We start from the raw sequence: 19,091 nt of genomic DNA, 5'->3' as shown, positions 1-19,091 counted from the left end.
CTCTGGTTTTGGTAAGGTTTGATCTCACTGAGGAGGACCAGTTGGAAATAGACATGTTTAGATCATATTGCATGTAATTCCATACTACACATCCATACTTGATCTATGTCATTTGGTTGTGTTAATATACGTGATCATGGATGGATTTAGTTACGATATATGTAACGAAAGTCACCTTGGTTCTATGTTAACATAATTAATGGACGAGATTGTTCGGAATACCTTTGGATATGATAGTAAAATTTGAGCTCATAAAGTTTTATAATGACATGTAATTATAAAGTAATTAGTATATATATTGGTCCAAGTGGGAGATTGTTGGAAAATATGGACATCACATATATAATAAGGGTAATTACATGTTATTTACTATCATGATAGGTTAGCCCAAATTAAAAGTGATCTAATTTAGTTAAAATTTTATTGGGTTTTAATTATTAAATAAAGTATGGGTCAAATATATATAGATACTCTAGTAATTGAATTCTAATCAAATTCTGATTAATGATAGGCTAATTAGAATTTGATTAGAACTAATATGCTAAGGTTATAAATATTAGGGTTTGGTCTCCAAATTATACACAAGATATCTTTTCTAATATCCTATCATTAGGAAAGAGAGAACAAATATTCTCTAAATTCTTTATGTGCTAATTTGGAAGATCAAAACCCTAAGATCCAGAAAATTTTAAGGAATTCATAGATTCAAGTACGCTTCCGAGTATAATTCTGTTATTTATTTATTCTTGATAATTTGACATAATAAATCTAAATAATAGTAGTAATAATCATCATTTATGTCTTACTATATAGTCAGTCCATGGAAAGATTGCGCTGCCTTGAATTGAATACACTACACAATGACGCACATGACAGACCCCAAGTGTCCCCTCCCACCAATTTTTTAATAACAAAATACAAGACGCCATGCTTTATTAATTCTGTTTATTATAGTAATTTCTTCAAATTTTTACCTGTTTCATTTTTTTTAAGATGATTAATATATGTTTTCATAACTAGGTTAAATTGGGTATGTCTTAATTCAGTGTTGAAATTGATTTTTTAGTCCGGTTGAATGGGTCTGTTTCGATTCTTTATTCAACCAGTTTAAAGTCTTTCAAATTAGTACTTCAACCGACTCTTGATTTAATTGATTTGACTGGTTGATTCGATTCGATTTAGATAATATTAGAACAAATTAATTTAATGTTATAGAGTGTATCATAATTCCCTTCAAATCAATATATTATGCGCAGCTTAATTTAAGATCAAAATACTAAAATTATATTTTTTGAAAGTTCAAATCACAAAAATTTATCAAAAATAAACTTTTAACTTATTTTTTCTCTAACTATTCTGTAAACCAATAATAAATAAAATATAGGTATAAATAATATATTAATAACATAAATATCGTAATTGAAGGCGAAAAATATCACTGATAAATAAGAAAATTGCACACTTATCAACAGCTTACAATTGCCTTTGTAAAGCTCAAGATAAGTTAATATTGGTGTGGGAATAAGATGCGGAGGGTTCTTTTTACCCATAATGATTCCAAAATTACCAGAAAGGTCAACCTTTTCGCCTTGGGGCAATTTCCATTCAAAAGAATGCAGCAATGAGGCCAATATGAAAGATAACATCTTCTCCCCCAAGTTAATGCCCAGACACTTTCTCCTTCTGGACCCGAACGGCACATACTGAAAATCATTTCCACGGAAATCTAATTTTTCAGGCTCATTCAAGAATCTCTCAGGTTGAAATTTCATAGGATTGTCCCAAATATTGGGGTCCAAGTGAATGGACCACATATTTAGGAACACCCTACTACCCTTTGGTATGGTACAGCCTATTGGAACCCACCATTGTTTGAAAAGTCAAATGGGGTGGGCACCGAAAGTAGAAAGTAATATTGGTTGGCAAGTTGGGTTAAAAGTTGGCATGGGATAATTGCAATTTTGGTCCCTAATTGTATAGGAACATTGCAAGTTGATCCTTGAACCTCAACTATAAATAGGCCTAACCATTGCTTACTTTCTTCATCCCATAATTGCCATTCTCTACTTAAGGCATTATTCTCTCTCTCTATTTGTAAATTTCACTTGTAATTTTTGGAGTGAAATATATTTGGTAGTGCCCGAGGACGTAGGCAAAATTTGCTGAACCTCGTTAAAATTCTGGTGTTCTTTATTATTTGTTTTGCATATTTTGTGAATGTGATTGTAGTGATTTATTGTGCTATTAAATTACGATAGAAGGATATTCTGGCTAGGAAAGACTTGGTATTTAAGTGATCTTCGTGATCTACATCTCTTTCCTGGGAATTGAACTTAGTGTGATTTTTCAGTACAATAATTTTACTCTTTCATACGCTTCCGCGCAACAATTGGTACCAGAGCCAGGTTCGTACTTGGGGAATACGACCGTTTATGGTACTATCCACGTATACGACACTATTCACGTATACGGTACTATTCACGTATATGGCACTATTCACGTATACGGTACTGTTCACGTATACAGTAGTTGGGATTGAGGAGAAAAATGGCAGCAGCATCGTCATCAGCAAGGACTACTGTGACAAATGCAAAATTTGAAGTAGAGAAATTTGACGGTACCAATAATTTTGGTATGTGGCAATGTGAGATCCTGGATGTCTTATGTCAGCAAGAGCTAGATATAGCCCTTGAAGAAAAACCTGACAAGATGGATGACAAGGAGTGGGCCAAGATCAATAGACAGGCGTGTGGTACAATCCGCCTATGTTTGGCCAAAGAGCAGAAGTACTCTGTCATGAGGGAGACATCAGCGAAGAAGTTATGGGATACACTGGAAAAAAAGTTTCTAACAAAAAGTCTTGAAAATAGGCTTTATATGAAAAAGAAACTTTATCGATTCACGTATGCACCCGGTATGTCGATGAATGACCATGTGAACTCATTCAATAAAATTTTAGCAGACTTGCTAAATTTGGATGAGAAATTTGAAGATGAAGACAAGGCATTATTGTTGTTGAATTCCCTTCCTGATGAATATGATCATCTTACCACCACATTGCTTCATGGGAAGGACACGATCACATTTGATGCAGTCTGTTGTGCGTTGTATAGATCTGAGACTCGAAAGAAAGATAAAAGAGATCACAAAGATACAACCGCAAAAGTCTTAACAGTAAGAGGTCGTTCACACAGCAGCAAATCAGGTAAAAGGGGAAAGTCCAAAGGGAGACCCGCCAAAGATGAATGTGCCTTTTGCCGTGAAAAAGGGCATTGGAAAAAGAATTGTCCTAAGCTACAAAAGGGCAAGGCTATTTCTAATGCATGTGTAGCGGAGCATGATGAGGAGTCAAACTTTAGCTTGGTTGGCATGGCAATGGCATGTCAAACGGATGAGTGGATTTTGGATTCAGGATGTACTTACCATATGTGTCCTAATAAGGACTGGTTTTCTAGTCTTAAAGAGCTAGAAGGTGGAATTGTTCTTATAGGCAATGATAGTGCTTGTAAGACAATGGGAGTGGGTACAGTCCAATTGAAGAATCACGACGGCTCAATCCAAGTCTTGACAGATGTTCGCTACGTACCTAGCCTGAAGAAAAATCTCATCTCATTAGGTGTCCTACAATCTAAAGGGCTCACAATCACTTTGAGAGATGGATTACTAAAAGTAGTAGCTGGGCAACTGACGGTGATGAAAGGCACAAGAAGAAATAACTTTTATTTTTTAAATGGAAGTACAGTTATTGGATCAACATCAACAGTTTCTACAAAAGATGTAGATTCAGAGGCTACCAGATTATGGCATATGCGATTGGGACATGCTGGTGAAAAAGCTTTGCAGACATTGGTGAAGCAAGGCTTATTGAAAGGTGCAAATTCTTGCAAAATGGAATTCTGTGAACATTGTGTTCTGGGCAAGCAGAAGAGGGTAAAATTTGGTCCAGCAATTCACAATACGAAAGGAATTCTGGACTACGTTCACAGTGATGTGTGGGGACCTACCAAAATAGCTTCTTTGGGAGGTATGCACTATTTTGTTACTTTTGTTGATGATTATTCAAGAAAAGTATGGGTGTATCTAATGAAAAGAAAAAGTGAAGTTTTGGATGCATTTCTGAAATGGAAGAAGATGGTGGAGACTCAGACTGGTCGAAAGGTCAAACGACTTCGATCAGATAATGGTACTGAGTACAAAAACGATCCATTTCTACAAGTATGCCAAGATTAGGGCATTGTGCGACACTTCACTGTTCGGGATACACCACAGCAAAATGGGGTGGCAGAACGAATGAATCGAACTATACTGGAGAAAGTTCGATGTATATTATCCAATGCTGGATTGGGCAAAGAATTTTGGGCTGAGGCAATTACATATGCGTGCCATCTAATTAACCGTTTGCCATCAGCTGCAATAAATGGAAAAACTCCTATGGAGATGTGGACTGGTAAATCTGCTACTGATTATGATTCTTTGCATGTATTTGGTTCCACTGTATATTATCATGTAAAAGAATCTAAGTTAGACCCAAGAGCAAAGAAAGCATTATTCTTGGGTATAACTGATGGAGTAAAAGGATATCGTCTCTGGTGTCCTGATACAAGGAAGATTGTTTTCAGTAGAGATGTGACTTTTGATGAATCAACCATGTTGAAGTACAAGGATTCACAAAAGGATGACAAAACCAGTAGTACTTTGCAGCAGGTGGAGCTTGAAAAGGTTAACGATGATCCAGCTAATATTGAAGGGACAAATGATGAAGAGGTTCCTACCCAAGAACCTCTACAGCAACAAGATTCAATTGCATATAGAAGGCCGAGAAGAGAGATTCGTAAGCCTGCTCGCTTTGATGATATAGTGGCCTATGCACTTCCAATTACAGATGATGATGCTCCTTCTACTTACACAGAAGTAATAAGTAACCCTGATGGTGTAAAGTGGAAGCAAGCAATGAATGAAGAAATGCAGTCTCTTCATAAAAATAAGACCTGGGAGTTGGTGACACTACCCAAGGGAAAGAAGGCAATTGGATACAAATGGGTATATGCAAAGAAGGAAGGATTTCCTGATAAAAATGAAATTCGATACAAGGCTAGATTAGTAGCAAACGGTTACGCTCAGAAAGAAGGAATAGACTACAATGAAGTGTTTTCTCCAGTTGTGAAGCATTCGTCTATTCGGATTTTGCTAGCCTTGGTTGCGCAATATGATCTTGAACTAGTTCAGCTTGATGTGAAGACCGCATTTTTACACGGTGATTTGGAAAAGGAAATCTATATGACTCAGCCAGATGGATTCAAGGTTGCTGGAAAAGAAAATTAGGTTTGCAAACTGACAAAGTCGCTTTATGGATTGAAGCAATCTCCGAGGCAGTGGTACAAGCGATTTGATCAGTTCATGAAAGGGCAAAGGTACACAAGAAGTAAATTTGATCATTGCGTGTATTTTCAGAAGCTACAAGAAGGAACTTTCATATACTTGCTCTTATATGTTGATGATATGTTAATAGCATCTAAGAGCAAAGTTGAGATTGAAAGATTGAAGACTCAACTCAATCTCGAGTTTGAGATGAAAGATCTAGGAGAAGCTAAAAAGATTCTCGGCATGGAAATATGGAGAGATAGAGCTCATGATAGAGTTAGCTTGTCTCAGAAGCAGTATTTGAAAAGGTACTACAGCAGTTTGGCATGAACGAGCAGACAAAACCTGTAAGTACCCTGTTGGCTTCTCATTTCAAGCTTTCTGCACAACTATCTCCTTCGACGAATACGGAACGAGAATACATGTTGCAAGTTCCGTATTCTAATGCAGTGGGTAGCTTGATGTATGCAATGGTGTGTACAAGACCCGACATTTCACAGGCAGTTAGTATAGTGAGCAGGTATATGCATAATCTTGGAAAAGGACATTGGCAAGCTGTGAAATGGATTCTACGGTATATTCAGAAGACCGTGGATGTTGGATTACTGTTCAAGCAGGATAATACACTTGGTAAAGGTGTTATTGGGTACGTTGATTCTGACTATGCCGGTGATTTGGACAAGCAAAGATCAACCACCGGTTATGTGTTTACACTTGCTGGAGGACCAATAAGTTGGAAGTCTACACTACAGTCTACAGTTGCATTGTCAACCACAGAAGCCGAGTACATGGCTGTAACAGAGGCTGTAAAGGAGGCTATTTGGTTACAAGGTATGGCTAAAACCTTGGGGTTGGTTCAGGAGCATATTAACGTGTATTGTGATAGTCAAAGTGCTATTCATTTAGCAAAGAATCAAGTCTATCATGCACGTACAAAACATATCGACGTACGATTCCATTTTGTGCGGGAAATTATTGAAGAGGGGAAAATTTGTCTTCAGAAGATCGAGACTGCAGATAATCCCGCAGATATGATGACCAAGGTGGTAACAAGCAACCAAGTTCGAACATTGTTTGAACTTGATTAATATCCTGCAAGTTTAACAGTTGAAGAAAGCACTATCAAGTATTGTTGTCAAAAGCAGAAAGAATTGTGTGAAGATAAGATTATCGTAATCAAATCTTCAAGGTGGAGATTATTGGAACCCACCATTGTTTGAAAAGTCAAATGGGGTGGGCACCGAAAGTAGAAAGTAATATTGGTTGGCAAGTTGGGTTAAAAGTTGGCATGGGATAATTGCAATTTTGGTCCCTAATTGTATAGGGACATTGCAAGTTGATCCTTGAACCTCAACTATAAATAGGCCTAACCATTGCTTACTTTCTTCATCCCATAATTGCCATTCTCTACTTAAGGCATTATTCTCTCTCTCTATTTGTAAATTTCACTTGTAATTTTTGGAGTGAAATATATTTGGTAGTGCCCGAGGACGTAGGCAAAATTTGCTGAACCTCGTTAAAATTCTGGTGTTCTTTATTATTTGTTTTGCATATTTTGTGAATGTGATTGTAGTGATTTATTGTGCTATTAAATTACGATAGAGGGATATTCTGGCTAGGAAAGACTTGGTATTTAAGTGATCTTCGTGATCTACCTCTCTTTCCTGGAAATTGAACTTAGTGTGATTTTTCAGTACAATAATTTTACTCTTTCACACGCTTCCGCGCAACACAGCCACCCACAGTGAGCGATCGGGCTGAACATCGGGGAACAAGGAGCGGCAATACTGGATGTAACCGGAAGGTTTCCTTTATCACTGCATTTAGGTATCTTAAATTAGGCAAGTGAAACTCTTCAACAGTGTTGTTTACCCCAATGACATCATTTAATTCTTTCTTCACTTTCTCCATTATTTCTGTTGAACCCGAAGTAGTATCTGTTCCTGCCACCACAATGTTCTAATTTAAAATACATTAGCACCCAAAACAAATAAAAGGAAAAGAAAAAATAGGATAGTTAAAACACAAAATCTTACTACTAGGATACCCTTGATTTGATTCATTGTAAGTGATGAAGGGCTATCTTGGTTCTTATGTAAATCCAAGAGCATCTGTAACACATCAGATTTTTGTTCACCCGTCTCCTTCTTCATTCTTTCTTCAATCACTAAATCCAAAATTCATTGAACGATTGACGGATTTATGCCTTGTATGTCAAACCAAGCAATCGATGGAAAAATATCGGAAATGTTTGGTTTTCCCAATAACACCATTATCTCTGCAAAAATATTTTTGAACTGACTTTCCACGATAGTCCTTTGCTCTCCTTGGATTTCGCCTCCCCACACCATGTTGCCGATCAAACTGATTAACGTACGAAATGCCAATTCACCGACATCAATCGGCTTACCGACGTTTTAATACACATCCCCCACCATTTTCATCACTTTTTTTCACCGTAGATCATAACAGGCATTAAGATTAGCGTTGCTAAGCATATCGGATGCGAGAATTTTGCGCTTGTTTTTCCAGCTGGGACTGCTGTAAGAGTCGAATGCAATATCATTGGAGCCGAAGGTAATAATCTGTGCAGCAATGGGAGGTTCTCGCTCTGAAAAGGCTATATCATGGTCACGAACCACTTTTTTTACAAGCGATGGAGAGCTAATTACTACGGTTAGCTTGTTTCCAAGCCAAAGTTTGTAGATAGGACCGTAAACTCCGGCCAACTCCGTAAAGACCAGATGGAGATTATCGAATTAATCCAAGAAATGGAAGATACCCCACTAATGGCAACCCATGAGGACCAGGCGGTAATGGAGCCATCGGTTTCCTTGCCTTTAGAAATAAGTACCAGAGTGAAATCCCCAATGTGGCAACCAGAAATGGGAAAGCTGCTGGTAGGAATCCATCTTTTTGGTTGCCACCATTCAACAGCCATGAAAACGAGCTGTAAGCTGTTTGGAACATCTTTTTCGCTTTTGTGACGAAAGCCAGGAAATTTTTACACTGAGATTTACCCAGGTAAGGGCAGTGCCTACTAGGAAGTGGCCAGAATTTATGGTACTAAAATAGCATTCAGCACAGCAGCCATGAATGGTTGGCGTCCATGAAAATGTTTATATAGCATTATATTTATTAAAATATTTATATAACATACTTCGGTAAATGATTAATCTAATTAATTTGATTTAGTTTATTAATTGAAATATGCTGACCTAATCTCTATTAACTTATTACAGCAAAATTGAAGAAGCTTTCTTCCTATTTTATCTCTATCTTATCTCTTTCCTCGATAAGAAGACTTATATATTAAGGTCTTTGCTTACAGATTTTGTATGATTATTCAATAAATGAACTTATTTGAGTGTATAACCAAATCGTTGTAAATTTTTATTCTAAATGGCTGACGACGAGTGTTCTTCTCTTCCACCACCATTAAGGGAGACAACACTTCTTGATTTTACCGCTAAGCAATGGTAATCCTTTCTAACGGTATTCGGTAATAAACAATCAATCGATTAACAATTTGATTCTTACATAGCTACTACTATATACATATATATATATCCTTGAGGTCTTTTAGTAAAATTTAAGAGATTACCCATTTTTATGGGAAAGAGTTCATTTTTAAAATTGTATGAGAGTGAAGTTACAACAAACATAAATAAACTTAAGCTTAAATCATATTTTATATTATTGAGACTATAGTAGATTATTTAATAGACATGACCTCATAAACATAAAATTGTATTTAAACTACGTAACATTTTACTTCTCCCTTACTTCTTTAATTTTTAGTATTTTGTTAAGTTCCAACTATAATACAGCTTAACTCGTAATTCTAACACTTCCATAATTATAATTGTTAATGATGTTCTTCTCATCAACCTTATCTTATAGTAATATTATATATATATAGATGTAATACATTTGTTTCATGTTTTTTCTAACAAATAATTAATAAAAAATAATTACAATATATATATTTTTTTATCAAAATAGATAGGTTTCAAGTTTCTTGAGGATAACAAAATATTAATCAATATAAAGTAATTAGAATTATATTATTTTATTAATAATATTTTCATTATTAGTGCTACAATTACTAACTTTTGAATGCATGCTAAATTACACTTATAAAGATGTATTACTACAATAAAGATACATTCAAATTATTCATTTAAAAGTTTAAAATAGAGGTGTGCATGGGTCGGGTCGGGTTTGGGCAGGGCTCATACAAAAAATTAAGCCTATTTTCTAGGCTCGGGCCCGGCCCGGCCCATATTAAATTTTTTTAACTTATTTCATTAAATAAAAAATTTTAAAATATAATAAATCATCAAATACATTTAAAACAAATATTAAAATAAGAAACAAATAAAAAATTATATTAAAACAATTATTAAAACAATACACAAATTGAAAATATAATAAAAAGTGATTATATTAAAATTAAAAATAAAATGTAAATATGATTAAAATATATATATTTAGTATATAATTCGGGCAGGGCTCGGGCCAAAAAAGTTTTACCCGAGCCCTGCCCGTTTTCTAAACGGGCCTCTTTTTTTGTTCAAACTCATATTTCGGGCCTATATTTTTACCCGAACCCTCTCATTTTTCAGGCGGGCCTTTGGGCCGGGCCGGATAGCCCGGCCCATGCACACCTCTAGTTCAAAATAACATTATTTTTAATGCATTGATAATATAACTAATTTATATACACCCATTTTGTAGATATTAAAATAATAAAAAAAATATGGATATGCAACATTTCCATATTTTTTAATTATATTTAATAATTATTATTTAGATTAATTACAACATTTTAAGTATTATTTGAATTCTTTTCTTATAATTTTTTTATAATAAATAATTAAAAATATATACTCACGTGCAATACAGGTGAGTTTGGAACTTTCCAAGAAACTTTTGAAGAAATAAAAATAACATTTTATTTTTTATTATATGGAAATTCGAATAATATTTTATTATTATTATTAAATTTACAAGTAGAAAAAATGCTTTTTTAAGTTTGAAATTACCGTTAGAATTCGTGTTGCTTTTGTTATTATTTAAATTAATTATTCAATTTTGACTTAGGCTTATATTTTAATAATATATACAATTGTTGATTGAGTCTTACTTAAGTCAGTATCGATATTGTATCCAATGCAAAAAAATATAAGTTTGAGTGTGTTGAAACGCATTATTCTTCTATTTAAGGATTGAGAGAGACTATAAATAATTTTAAACATTGTATAAAAAATAAAAATTAGAAATAATAAACACATAATCTCAGATATAACGTAAAAGAAATATTAAAAAAATGCAAATGATAAATTTGAAAGCTCTTTTTATAATATTTATAAAATTCAACATCGTATATACATAGAATTTTCAAAAAGAAAAATCATAAACTTTGTCGTCAAGTTTGACAAAATCAAGATTCTACATGCTATTTCATCCTCATGGATGCCAGTAATTCAATTAAACTCCAAATAAAAAATTTCTATATAAAATTAATATATCACCATTACACACTAAATTAACGTTGATATACAAATATAAAATAGAAATTGCTGTTAAATTCTACCCGATAGAAAATTATGACAACCCAAATTTGAAGGAAAAGTAAATTTCTCCTTGAATAATCTTGGAGTTCAAACAAGGTGGCTGGAAGGTATTATCCAAATATCTTATTTTGTAAGCTTTTAACTTTTGCAGAAATGAGCAACGAAATTGTAACGCGATCAATATAATATATTATTAACAAGTATTGTTGATTGAATTTTAAATCAATTGATATTAATATTATTTTAGGTATTGTACTAAATATATATGTTAGTATAATAAGAGTTAAAATATATTTTATCCCAAAAAAAAATTAATATTGTAGAGCCGTAGTCCACAATACTGACTTATTTTGTGTTCTTTCGACCCTCAATACTGACATCACTACAGAAGAAAACAAACCAGAAATATTTATAAAGTTAAGAAGATGAGCTTTGACTGGGAGTGTTGGGCGGGTTGGTGCCGCCAATGGAACGCCATTGTTCTACTGCTGCCATTCCTATATCCTTTGGAGCCAACGTAAGAGATTGAAGAAGCCCCCATAAAATAATGGATTAATTGGACTTTTAGTCCAAATAATAGTAGTAATAATCATCATTTATGTCCTACTATATAGGCAGTCCATGTTTGGAAAGATATATTCCGCTGCCTTGAATTGAATACACTACAGAATGACACACATGGCAGACCCCAAGTGTCCCCTCCCACCAAATTTTTTAATAACAAAATAACAAGTACGCCATGCTTTATTAATTCTCTTTATTATAGTTTCTTCAAAATTTTCCCCCTAACCATGTCAATAAAATAGTAATAATTTTTACCTATTTCATTTTCTTTAAGGTGATTAATGTATGTTTTCATAATCAGGTTAAGTTGGGTATATGTTAATTCGTGTTGAAACCAATTTTTTAGCTCAGTTGAATGAGGTCGTTTTGATGTTTTATTCAATTAATCAATTTAAAGTCTTTCAAATCAGTATTTCAATCGATTCTTGATTCAATTGATTTGACCGATTGATTCAATCCGATTTAGATAATCTTAGAACAAATTAATTTAATGTTATAGAGTGTATCATAATTACTGGAACATGTTTTTAGATAACTAAAACTTTTAAAAATATCATAAGCACATCATTTGATATTATAGCAAATTAAATATAGTTGTTTAACGTTGAAAGTTAAATATTATTAAATACAAGTTAATAATTTTAATTCGTAATGTTATTCAATGATAATAACTTGTACGATATTAGTTTGAAATTATCTATTGCATCTGAAGGACTAACAAATATACAAATTAATTTTCATTAAAGTAATACGGCAGTGGCCATCGACTCTGACTGTTATGCTGGCGGTTAGCTCTCTCGTTGGACTTGAATTTCAGCAAATTACAAGTCTACAACTACGTGCTTGAACTTCATTATTTTAGAAAAGTAGACCATTGGCTCTGTACTACATTATTTTAGATAAGTAGACCATCGGCTCTGTACTACGTACGTAGTAGGAGTACTACTATAAATTATGGCCACTTCGCAGCAATATTATTGCAGTTCCTGGTTGGCTACCTCTGAGTTTTCAACTTAAAATTTCTTGGTTTTCCTCAAGAAGGAAGAAGATGTTGCAAATAGCTTTCAGCTCGTATTCATGGCTGTTGACTGCTAGCAACCAGAAAGATGGAATGTTGTTCCCAGTAGCTTTGTCATTTTTGGTAGCCATATTGGGAATTTCACTGTGGCACGTATGGACCATAAGGAAGCCAAAGAAAGACATCGCCCCATTACCGCCGGGTCCCCGTGGGTTGCCAATAGTGGGATATCTTCCATATCTTGGAACTGATAATCTTCACTTGGTGTTTACAGATTTGGCTGCAGCTTACGGTCCCATCTACAAGCTTTGGCTAGGAAACAAATTATGCGTAGTCATTAGCTCGGCACCACTGGCGAAAGAAGTGGTTCGTGACAACGACATCACATTTTCTGAAAGGGATCCTCCCGTTTGTGCAAAGATTATTACCTTTGGCCTCAATGATATTGTATTTGATTCTTACAGTAGTCCAGATTGGAGAATGAAGAGAAAAGTGCTGGTACGTGAAATGCTTAGCCATAGTAGCATTAAAGCTTGTTATGGTCTAAGGAGGGAACAAGTGCTTAAAGGCGTACAAAATGTTGCTCAAAGTGCTGGCAAGCCAATTGATTTTGGTGAAACGGCATTTTTAACATCAATCAATGCGATGATGAGCATGCTGTGGGGTGGCAAACAGGGAGGAGAGCGGAAAGGGGCCGACGTTTGGGGCCAATTTCGAGATCTCATAACCGAACTAATGGTGATACTTGGAAAACCAAACGTTTCTGATATTTTCCCGGTGCTTGCAAGGTTTGACATACAGGGATTGGAGAAGGAAATGACTAAAATCGTTAATTCTTTCGATAAGCTTTTCAACTCCATGATTGAAGAAAGAGAGAACTTTAGCAACAAATTGAGCAAAGAAGATGGAAACACTGAAACAAAAGACTTCTTGCAGCTTCTGTTGGACCTCAAGCAGAAGAACGATAGCGGAATATCGATAACAATGAATCAAGTCAAGGCCTTGCTCATGGTAAGTTTCTTCATCTATCATACTGCATAGATCATCTTTCTTTTTTATTATCTTATTTTCTTGGGGTGCTAATAAGGGTTTTTTTTTTTTTAATAATCAGGACATTGTGGTCGGTGGAACTGATACAACATCAACCATGATGGAATGGACAATGGCTGAACTAATTGCAAATCCTGAAGCAATGAAAAAGGTGAAGCAAGAAATAGACGATGTTGTCGGTTCGGATGGCGCCGTCGATGAGACTCACTTGCCTAAGTTGCGCTATCTAGATGCTGCAGTAAAGGAGACCTTCCGATTGCACCCACCGATGCCACTCCTTGTACCCCGTTGCCCGGGCGACTCAAGCAACGTTGGTGGCTATAGCGTACCAAAGGGCACCAGGGTCTTCTTAAACATTTGGTGTATTCAGAGGGATCCACAGCTTTGGGAAAATCCTTTAGAATTCAAGCCTGAGAGGTTCTTGACTGATCATGAGAAGCTCGATTATTTAGGAAACGATTCCCGGTACATGCCGTTTGGTTCTGGAAGGAGAATGTGTGCCGGAGTATCTCTCGGTGAAAAGATGTTGTATTCCTCCTTGGCAGCAATGATCCATGCTTATGATTGGAACTTGGCCGACGGTGAAGAAAATGACTTGATTGGCTTATTTGGAATTATTATGAAGAAAAAGAAGCCTTTAATTCTTGTTCCTACACCAAGACCATCAAATCTCCAGCACTATATGAAGTAACTTTACTATTGTATTTCTTTTATACCACTTTATTGCCTCTTTGTCATGTTTAGGCAACAATTCTAAGTAATAAGTTTGGCTATATGGTGAACAATAATGTGTTTATTATACATCATAAGCAATGAGCTCTTCCCGACCCTAGGGCAATACAATGATACTGTGTATTAAGTGAAATCAACAAATCTTTTATTCTAAAATGCATTTTTTTGCTCAAGATTTTGAATTTGCTTAAATTCTTACTATTCAGCTCGATTACAGAAAATTAGGTACAATATCTAAATTGCCCATATCCTCATAAGTTCTCAGCAGTTGCCCTATAAAGGACAGGCGTGATGGTGATCTCAGCGTGCATAGAAAACCTACAGGGGAACGTGAACTGGAGGTGGTTGCGTGGTAAATGTCAAAGCTAGGGAAAGTTACTGGATGCTTTCTTACCTAAAAGAGAAGTGAAAGGAGTTTATAAGGTTTAACCACCGTTACAATTAAATCAAAGCATTCTTTTAAATGCAAATTGGCATGTTCTTATTTGTAAAGAAAGAGAAAAAGTAACAGTCATAAAGCAAATGCAATACTTCTTTTCGGGCAAACCAAGAAAAACAAAAATTGAAGAAAACCAAATCCTTTCCTCTTCTCTTCCTTAAGGACCTCTCCATGCCATGTGAAATCTAAGATTAAATATTAAAACGATGAACCATATCAACTCTAAGACAATCACTCCTCTACTAGAGAATGAATAAGACCTTCTAGTTGCTCAAGACATCTGTTCCATGACACACAGCTAGGATGATGGATGTTCTGTCTCTGTCCCCGCAATCTCTTGAACCACCGTTGGAGCTTCTTCGATCCACCAGACATCATTGTCGAAACCATTTTTTTTTTTGAAAACGGAGTTGACTTGTTATTTTGAGAATGAAAACGAACAGAGGAGTCGCCACCAATCCTTTTTGATGAGGTGTGATCGGGTCACCTCGTAAAAGTGGTTGTTTTTAATAAATGTTTTGATTTATTTAAACAACGATTTTGGTCCGCGAAATTCAGAAAAACGGGTTCGAGAGTCGGTTATGCACGAGGAAGGATTAGCATCCTCATCACGCCCAAAAATTGGTACCTAGTTGATTAATTAGTGTCTTAGTGTCGAAAATTGAAAACTTAAAAGACTTTGAAATACAATCTCTCTTTTTGTAAAAAACTCGAATGTTAAAGACCTTCTCATCTCAAAGTGATAAAATGTCACATCTAGTAAGTTAGGACACGACATCTCGAGCTTTCGAGAGTGAGTTTGCCTTTTATGTAAAATTTGTGTATTTTAACTCCTTTTAAAAGGATATTCAATTATTTAAGGTAGTCGAGAAAAATCGAAACCCAGTAAGTTAGGGCACGATCTCTCGAACTTCCAAATACTGAATATTGCCTTTATTTACAAAGATCTTATCTCGAGGTAACAAGATGTCATATCCAGTAAGTTAGGACATAACACCTCGTATCTCCAAGAGTAAGCGTTTTATTCAAAACTCGTGTAGCGATTTTAAAAGAATATGTCGTTATTTAGGTTGAACGAGAAACATCGAAACCCAGTAAGCTAGGGTACGACTTCTCGAACCTCCAAATATGGAATATTGCTTTTATTTAAAAAATTTCTTTTTTTGTACGAATTTAGGTAAAATAAAATAAAAATAAATTTAATCGATTATATTTAAAAGGAGATAGTTTAAATTTTAAAAATTCATGCGTGGCTAATAATGATAGTACGACATTTATTCAAAGTAACAAGGACATATGTCGTATGCTAAAAAAAATAATAATAACACATGTTTATATATATAGAGACAATAACAAAGATAAAGACACAAATAGCATCAAAGGAATACTAGTATCGACGATAACAATAATAATAATAAAACCTAAATTTTGAAATATATTGAAAGTAATATGTAAAAATAATAATAATAATAATAATAATAAATAAATAAATAAAATAAATAGATAATAGAAGGGCACAACAAGAGAGAGTAATAGATAAGAATAAATAAAAATGAAGCAAAAGAAATATTAAGTAAAGAAAATAAATAGATAAGTTAGAATAAAAATGAAGTTATTCATGCAATTTGAAACTATATATATGAATAAATAATAATAATAATAATAATAATAATAATAATAATAGTAGTTAAGTAGGAAATAATAATAGTACATTAACAAGACAAATAATATAATAGCAGTGATAGTATTAAAGAAAATAATAATACTAGTAATAGTAATAAATATAATGGTAATAATAATAATAATAATCTAAACTTTGAAACATATGAAATGTATATATAAAGAAATAAATAAATAATCTTTAAGATAAACAATAATGAGTGTAATAATAATAATAATAATAATAATAATAATAATAATAATAAATAAAAGGGACTAATTATAAATGAGAAACAAGTAAATAAATGAAATAAAAATGAAAAATAAAAGGTTCAAGTAAAAACTTGAAAATGAGCAAACAAAAAAAATAATAAATAAAAAAGGAATCAAATGAAACGAATACAATGATAATGACAGTAATAGTAATAATAATAAATAATAAATAATACTAGTAAAATAATAATAATAATAGTAAATAAAATAAAAATAGCAATGAGAACAATAATACTGAGACCTTCAAAAAAAATAAGAAGCTAAATGAGTAAATAAATAAAAAAGGAAAACAAAATATGAAAGATTGAAAGCAAGGGACTAAACTGAATTTAAAACGAAAATTTGGTGCCAATTTGAAATAAAAAATAAAAGAAAATGACTGAATCGAACACGCGAATAATAAAGAGGGACTAAAGTGGGGAATAACCCCACCCTCCAAAACACGCAGATCTGATGTGGACCAAAATGAAATAGGCGCGGAAGTTCTGGGGCAAAATTACAAAGTCAAAAGAAACAAATGGATTCAATTAAAAACATGCGATAAAGCCGAAGGACCAGGTGCGAAAATATTCCCCTGGCTGCAAAAACACGCGGATCCTAATTGGAGCGGGTCGGGTATACTCGTTTTACTCCAAAACGACTCCGTTTTATATCAGTAGGCACTAAGCCAAAACGACGCCGTTTTATAAATGTTATAAAAGTCAATTTTTTTTTTAATTTTCATTTCAGCTATGGTGTTTAAAAAAAAAGAAAAGGGAAAGGGTTTTGGTGCTCTGGGCTAGACGATTTTCAGCGATCGGACCACCGTCCGTCCGTCGCCTGCGACCGCCGTATACAGCGGCCGAAAGTGTAAAATCGACCCCTTTTAACCCTTTTGCTCCCCTCACCCTAGATCCGTGGTTAAAATACCCAAAAACCTCACGAAAGTCAATAGAAATTAAGGAAAACTCTCGGTTTTAAACTCTCCAATCGCCCAAACAAGGTAAGAGTTGATATATTTTTTTATATCTATCTAAGAATAATAGTACCGGAGAGGAAAAGAAACAAAAGAAATCACCTTTCGACTTTTCTATTCGATTGCTCTCAATATTCAATTTTTTGTATTGATTTTTTTTGTCCTTGAATATTCAAGAATTCCCCCCTTTTACAAGTGATTTTTTTAGGCTTTTATATTGCCAATTTTACAACATTATCTCTATTTTCTTCACTGTTTTCGCATTTAATCCTGTCTTTTCTTTGCAGGAGCAGTTGGCGGTGGAGTAGGTGGTGCTGCAGGTGGTGACAGAGGGCAGTTGGCCATAGGTGTAATAGCCCAAAATTGGGTCTAGTTGGAATAGAGGTTTCGGGACCACAAAATCCAAGATAGAAATAATTATTTTATGATTATTTTGAGGTCTATGATATGATTGCATGATTGTGTGAAAATTTCGTGAAGAAATTCTATGCATAAAGTGCTCAATTTGAAGTTAGGGACTAAATGAAATTGCTTTGAAATATTAATTAGGAGGTCTTAAATAGAAATTTGACCAATTTCTAAGTGATGGACAAAAATTAGACATAGTTGGAATTTTTGAAAGTTTAGTAAGAAAGGGCATTTTGGTCATTTGGTAATTAAAAGAAATAAAAAGGGAAAATAAAGCCAAAATTGACTCATCTTTCTCATGGAGGCCGAAATTAGCATGGGGGAAGCCATGACTAGGGTTTTAAAGCTTTCCAAGCTCAATAGTAAGTCCGTTATAACCCCGTTTTTCAAGTTCTTTACGTTTTTGGAATCCCGGTAATTTGATTAAGCTTATTCTAGCAATAATTTAAGCTAGGGTTCATATTTGGAAAAATACCCATAGGTGAAATGTGTTTATTTTTCTGTTTTATAATAGAATATGAGGTTTTAAATTATGTTAGACAACTTGTGCTACTCGGTTTTGAGTGAAAACGAGTAAAAATACCTAATAGTCATAAGTATATATTAGAGTGAGAATTTGATGTTTCCATAGAAGGGAAAAGTGATCAGCATGTCATAAAACATAAGAATAAGGGATGAATTTTAATTCTCGAGCCTAGGGGAAAAAGTGTAAATATGTAAAAGTTTAGGGGCAAAATTTTAATTTTTCCAAAGTTTGAGTTAAGGACTGTTTTGAATAGTACATTAATTAAATAATTAAAATATGATGTTTTAGATCCCAAAAAACAAGATTTGAACCTAGAATGAGAGAAAAATAAAAAATTGGGAAAGTTGGTAAAATGGTCGTTTTAGTATCGAGGTAAGTTCATATGTATAATAAGCATTAATTTATGCATGTTTCAATGTAAAATTGATATATTCATTATGATTTCCGAGGTGTTGAAAGTATGTAAGTTGGTATGATAATAATACAGCAATAATGCTGTAATTTATATTTGAAAGTTAAATTTAGTG

At 33.9% G+C, this 19,091-nt stretch overlaps 1 protein-coding gene and 1 pseudogene across 1 annotated transcript; one reads left to right on the top strand and one right to left on the bottom strand.

Moving 5' to 3' along the window:
- Positions 1-1,351: 1,351 nt before the first annotated feature.
- LOC107887960 (geraniol 8-hydroxylase-like) lies at positions 1,352-8,467 on the bottom strand (annotated as a pseudogene).
- A 3,881-nt stretch (positions 8,468-12,348) lies between these two features.
- On the top strand, positions 12,349-14,460 carry LOC107963672 (flavonoid 3'-monooxygenase). The gene is made up of 2 exons (XM_016900101.2): positions 12,349-13,533; positions 13,634-14,460. The coding sequence occupies exons 1-2, from the start codon at positions 12,553-12,555 to the stop codon at positions 14,261-14,263; spliced, it is 1,611 nt and encodes a 536-aa protein (XP_016755590.2). The 5' UTR covers positions 12,349-12,552; the 3' UTR covers positions 14,264-14,460.
- The last annotated feature ends 4,631 nt before the right edge of the window (positions 14,461-19,091 follow it).

This window comes from Gossypium hirsutum, chromosome A03, assembly GCF_007990345.1.
Source record: "Gossypium hirsutum isolate 1008001.06 chromosome A03, Gossypium_hirsutum_v2.1, whole genome shotgun sequence".
NCBI lineage: Eukaryota > Viridiplantae > Streptophyta > Magnoliopsida > Malvales > Malvaceae > Gossypium > Gossypium hirsutum.
The sequence above is the reverse complement of the archived record's forward strand: the minus strand, read 5'-3'. Positions and strand labels throughout refer to the sequence as shown.

Bases quoted from the DNA above. Each gene is read 5' to 3' on its own strand.
- LOC107963672 (XM_016900101.2), top strand. From the start codon at position 12,553: ATGTTGCAAATAGCTTTCAGCTCGTATTCATGGCTGTTGACTGCTAGC. The intron at 13,534-13,633 runs GTAAGTTTCTTC...TTTAATAATCAG, and splicing joins AAGTCAAGGCCTTGCTCATG to GACATTGTGGTCGGTGGAAC.